Source organism: Manacus vitellinus, unplaced genomic scaffold, assembly GCF_001715985.3.
Source record: "Manacus vitellinus isolate BGI_N305 unplaced genomic scaffold, ASM171598v3 scaffold_3_pilon, whole genome shotgun sequence".
NCBI lineage: Eukaryota > Metazoa > Chordata > Aves > Passeriformes > Pipridae > Manacus > Manacus vitellinus.
Window position 1 is genome coordinate 46,320,875 of NW_021940535.1, and position 5,525 is coordinate 46,326,399.

Here is a 5,525-nt window from a genome sequence, read left to right on the forward strand (position 1 = left end):
GGCCAGCTTAAATAGGGGCTATGTGCTGAATAATACACTGTGCTTTTTTAAAAATCAAAGTATCCATTAAAAGCTCTTCTTCAAGACTTATTTAGTAAAAAAACCAAAAAGAAAGCTTGCAAACCCTGCGGCCTAGTGATGTTGTGAATCTAGATGCCAATTCAGTATTTTGGAAGGGAAAACTTCTATAACTATGTAATATATATATATATATATATAACTGCTATAATACATACATAATTGCTGTATATATAACTAATATATAACTGTAACTGAGACTAAAATGGTCTTATTTTGAGATACAGTACCTTGTCTAATGTTTTGTTTATAGAGCAAGGAAAAACAATTCCACGATGAAACGTGAAGAATTTTTGGAAGTTGTGTCTAAAGAGTCAATTGAAGACTTCCTGCATTACACTCAGAATCCTGTGAGTAACCCAGTGTGCACTTGTATCTGCAGTGGTACACTTATGAAATCATAAGGCTGTTATTGATGCAGAAATTGTGTGACATAGGGACAGAAAGTGCTTATCTGGTACTTGCAGATGTGCTGGAATGATTGCTGTAGGAAATAAGTTCAAATGGCACTTAAGGGAACATGGGCTGAAAAAGTTGTAGAAGCTGAAATGTTGCTATTTATAAACCAACTAATTTTTCAGACATTTGGTTGTTCCATGTACAGTTTAGTTTTTTAAAAAAGAAATTATTAGTACTGTGGTAATACTAAAAAAACCCCAAGTGATTTGATGTTGATGGAGTGTTGTATTTTTAAATTTCAACCTATGAAAGAGTTTATTGGTATGTCATGAATATGAGTTAATGTACAAACATAGCAGAGGCACGTTTCACTAGTATGTGTTCATTCATGTAATAGTTTTGACTGTCCATTTTTCTTTGGTCCATGTTTAGTTGTACTTTAATAGTTCTTTTCATCACTGAATGCTTCCAAGAAGGGATAGATTGCTCTCTCTAAATGCAGTGTGGAGAGAAGTGGGAGGAACAACAAAAGAAGTCCCATGAAATCTGCTATTAGAAGTTCATTGTCACATTGTATATATGATATTGGCATAATAATGACAGATAATTGCATTGTGGTGTTTTCCACTAAGCTTCAATCTGCCTGGTATTGAGATATACCAGATTTCTTCTAAACACCTTTTGCTTGCCTTTATAAATGGTATTGTGAAGTTAGTTTCTTAAGCTTTCTAATCAGTATTTCCCTGATATTATCTGTGTCAGTGTACTAAGTGGATCAGTTGACCTCTATGTCCACAGAGGCATGAACTAATGTACTAATGCAGCAAATGTATTAAACCCACAACCACATTCTGTATAATAAACTTGGAAAATTCATCTCTGAAACATCATTGAGTCTCTCCAAGAAATTTGTTATTTCTTCCAATTGCATGAATGCATGTAATTAGAGATGACAACTTTATTACCAGAGTGCCTTTGCTTAAAGTCTCCTTCCCATTTTCCCCCAAATCTAACAAGAAACTTGTTTAGGACAACATATGGTACTTGCAGTGTTTCCTTTTCAATTGATTTGGTTGTGTTGTTTCTGCCATCTGCATTCAGTAATTTATCTTAACATATCTTGGCCTATTTGGATTGAAAATGTTTTTTTTTTCATCCTTTTATTTTTCATCACCAATTCACAAGAGTTCTCTTGCAACAGTTTTCAGCTGTTGCCAATATCTCTGGAAACTTTGTCACCAGCTAAAATGAGAATATTGATTAAAACTGTTTTCATGCCTTTCTAGCATAAGGGAACATGAATATCCAGATTACTTTTTGGTGTCCAAGAGACCTGAGTTCTTTTATTAATTTCCTTTTGAAACCCTTAGATAGAGGGTGTGTGTATCTTGTGTTAGGATGAGGATCCTCCTTTTAGAATCTCCCTTGAGAAATTCTTGACTGCTTTTCTGGAGAAGGCTGTGGGTGTGTATTCTGTCCTTTAGAAGTAGAAGGAAGCAGAAAGCATGGTTAGAACTTCACTGCTTTCCTTAGTTTTTGTATTACATTTGCCCTGCTTTTTTTACTTACTTGATGCATTAGCTTCAGAATTTGTCTTTTAAGATTTTTTTTAAAATTCTGTTCTTAGCACCACTACTTCTTTCAATGCCTATTTCTAAATACACACACTACTCCTCTTAAATTTTTCTTTTAAATATTTTGTTTAATTTGCATCTTGTAAAATTCCTGGGGTTTGCTAATTTTCCTTCAAGGTTTGTCGTGGGCTTTTCACTTCTCTTTCTTAGTAATCTTTTAAAAATGTAATCATAATGTGGTGCTGTTCACTGAGGTCTTTATCAGGTGCTGGTTTTTTCCACTAAATCCTGTTCCAGTTCAAGAAAACACATTGTTAGACAGAAAAATAGGAGTCACAGATATGACTGTAGTTCAGTGTGATCCTTTTCCCTTATAAATTTTGGAATAATTCTATCTCAGATCATCCCAAAGAAAGCTTCGAAAGCTCTGGTGTTATTATGAATTCATTCTTTTTATTCAAAACAGTACAATCTTAATATCCTGTCTTTTGGGTTTCTTTGAAGGAGAGGGCTGCAGAACTCCCTGTGAGGCCTTTGGTTTATTGTGTTTGTTTCCAACTGTACAGTAGGATAGAAATTCTCCTATAAATATGTAACAGGATCTTTCTTCTCATGCCCTTCTAGAAATGTTCTAATACTTAGTGTTGCTTTTTTCATTACTTTCTAATTTTCTTTTTACCTTCGACTTTTTCATTTTGATTCCTGTTTTTTAGGAAAAATATTTTTATTTCAAGGTCACAGACATTCTCCCTCTTTCCTCTGAAGTGTTTTTGATCCAGTAAACCTTCCATTTTAGTGTTGCAAATTACATTTCAAAAATCATCTGTACTTCCTCTTGGCTGTGCCCAGTTTTCCTTCTCCTGTTTTCTCTGCATGTTCCCTTTCCTAGCAGCTTGCCCACCCTTCTTTGATGCCACCAGAGCTGAAGAGGAGAGTGTGGGGGTGATGTGCTCAGGAGTGGGATGTGCTGGGGGCTTTAGAACAGTGCAGTGTACAGAGCACTGACATGTGCAGATCCCACTCCTGAATCAGGAGTGCTGTTTCCTATGGCTTTACTGACTGTTGCATTTCTAGGCCTTGCCTAAGGATTTTCTTTCAACAGCCACCATCAATCTGTATTTAAGATAGCAAAGATAGCATCAGGGACTTGAATTCTGTGCCACTGTGAGCTTCTTAGCTAAGGTTATGGAGTTGTCTCCATTGCTCTCAAGGGCTTTTGTCTCAAGAGCAGCACTCTTGCTTCATGATACAGTGTCAAGTAGTAGAAATTTAAAAATTATGCTATTTAAAAAATATATAACTTTTAGAAGTTATATTTTATCTCTATAACTGCAAGTTAATCCTTAATATAAAAAACCCTGTTAATTTTAGAAAATGTGATGATGAAATAAAAGCCACTTCACTGATGTGGGATTGTGTGGTGTCTTCTGACCATTCACAGAAAAATACAGTTGATCGTTTTGACTTGAACGAACTCCTTCAAGAATTGCCAAGAAAAAAAAAGGAAGTGCTATGGGAGAGACTGACACAGCTGTTGACAGAGAACTTGATGGAGAGCCCTGTGGAAACGTGGCAGAGGACTGGAGATGACAGAAGTGATGATCACATGGAAGTCGAGATAACTCCAGAAATTGTAAGAATCTTGTAAAATGAAAATAGGATGAGTATTTCATATTTTTGGGGAAATAAAATTGAATATTTCCATAGCATCTAGAAACATGCAAGGTTTATCAAATAAGATCAGTTCCAAACATCACCCCCCTGCCCATTTTCAACTGACTTAATTTATGCATGGGTTAAGCTGAACTTATGATTGGTCTATACTATAAAGCACTAGATCTGCTGGTAATTTTAATTATGAAAGATGTGACGTGGTTTTCTCAGTAGAGTTAATTGGGCTTTTTTGTATGTCTTATTTCAGTAAATGAATGCTGATATTACAAATGCTCCTTAAGTATCTGGCATATACTATAAGAAATTCACTACCTGATTTATTCTGCCATTTCTTCGAATGAAGATCATGAAATCTAGATTTGAATGTCCCTTCCACAAATGGAGCCTATATAGAATTTCTCTGACTCAGACTCTCATGTACTTCCATCTGCTGTAGTCTTATCTAGTCTTGAGAATATCAGGGAAAAGGGTTACTTTAATTTTGAAGAAAGAAAAGAAATGTAGTGGGGAAACCCTTGGGGAGACCTGGAGGCTTGTAGAAAATCAGTCATGGACCTGGATCCAAAGTGAGCAGATCTACACATTCCTGAGTTGCACAAGACCCTGCTAGTTAAGGTTTGTTTAGCTCTGAAATGGATGTGTTTGAGTGGGTTTGTTGCAGATGAGGTTTTTAGTGGAGGAATGGATACACATGTACAGTCACAATTATCTACTAGCTGGAGCTGACAGCCCTCTTCAAACTTTTTGAAGCAGATGTACTCTAAAACTCTGTTCTTTTGCCTCTTATTTGATAGGTTTTGGGTGCCAGTATACTCCTTCTTCAAAATGGAAGCATAATAATTGAGCTCTGCTCTCTGTTGCTAGGGTTTATTTCTTGTTGAAATTATCTTCTGAGTCCAAAACAAACTGCAGAATTGTTTCCTTAACATGGCTTTCTTTCAGAAACAAACTGTAGCAGTGATCCAAGGAGTGACAGCTGTCGTGATTGCTTCCATACCTGCAGTGGATGAAAATGTAAACTACAAAGCTCTTCTAGAATGTGTTTTTATCTTAAATGGTGGGTACTTATCTGTACAGAATCCAGCATTTTACAAATGTGTATAGTGGGCTGTTTGTTTGAGCTGACTGAAATCCAGCTGGCCTGTGAAACACAATTCCCAGGTGTCGTGGGTTTACTGGTTGGTACTGAGGAGAGTTGGTACTGAGGAGAGTTGGTACTGATGGGAGCTCTTACTGAGACAAAGTTAAGGGAGTGTTTACTTAAGAATCAGCTGCCCAAGTTAGAAGTTGGAACTTTAAATAGTTTTCTTTCTCCCAGCTGTTCACTCAATGATAGGTATCTTTGATTGTCCTGTGGCTTATATTATTTTTAAGGCAAAACTTAAGATTCCATTATTACTGTTCAAAAAACTTGGCCAAACCCTGAGAGCTGATAAAGCTGCCTAAATACCTGCAGTGAGAATAAGCCATTAAGGTGTGTAAATGTGGCAAGAGCTGGTTGACACTGTGAGGTACAGTTAGTGTACTAACAGGCTACTGTTTTACAGGAATAACTTGGCTCATTGCAGTCAATAATTATTTTATTACTGTTGTAGGTATTCTTCCTGCATTACCTGCATCTGAAAAAATCCTCCAGGATGCTATCCAACGTGTATGTGAAATGTGGTGGCAGAAGGGACTGGAAGGGAAGGAGGTTCTGGGGAAGACTCTCTTTATCATTCTGCTAAGAAAAAGCCTGCATAAAGCTGCTGTGGTATGCTGAAGCTATACTGACTTTCAGATTATTTTTTAATAAGTCAA

The 5,525-nt window shown here is 36.4% G+C and overlaps 1 protein-coding gene across 1 annotated transcript in view; it reads left to right on the forward strand.

Moving 5' to 3' along the window:
- The first annotated feature begins 335 nt into the window (after positions 1–335).
- The window catches only part of NCAPG2 (non-SMC condensin II complex subunit G2), a 41,666-nt gene continuing 36,476 nt past the window's right edge, over positions 336–5,525 (forward strand). Inside the window, exons 1-4 of the mRNA XM_029961843.1 lie at positions 336–428; positions 3,493–3,684; positions 4,668–4,782; positions 5,321–5,478. Coding sequence (XP_029817703.1) covers positions 354–428; positions 3,493–3,684; positions 4,668–4,782; positions 5,321–5,478 — 540 coding nt within the window. The 5' untranslated portion in view covers positions 336–353. The remainder of the gene's footprint in view (positions 429–3,492; positions 3,685–4,667; positions 4,783–5,320; positions 5,479–5,525) is intronic.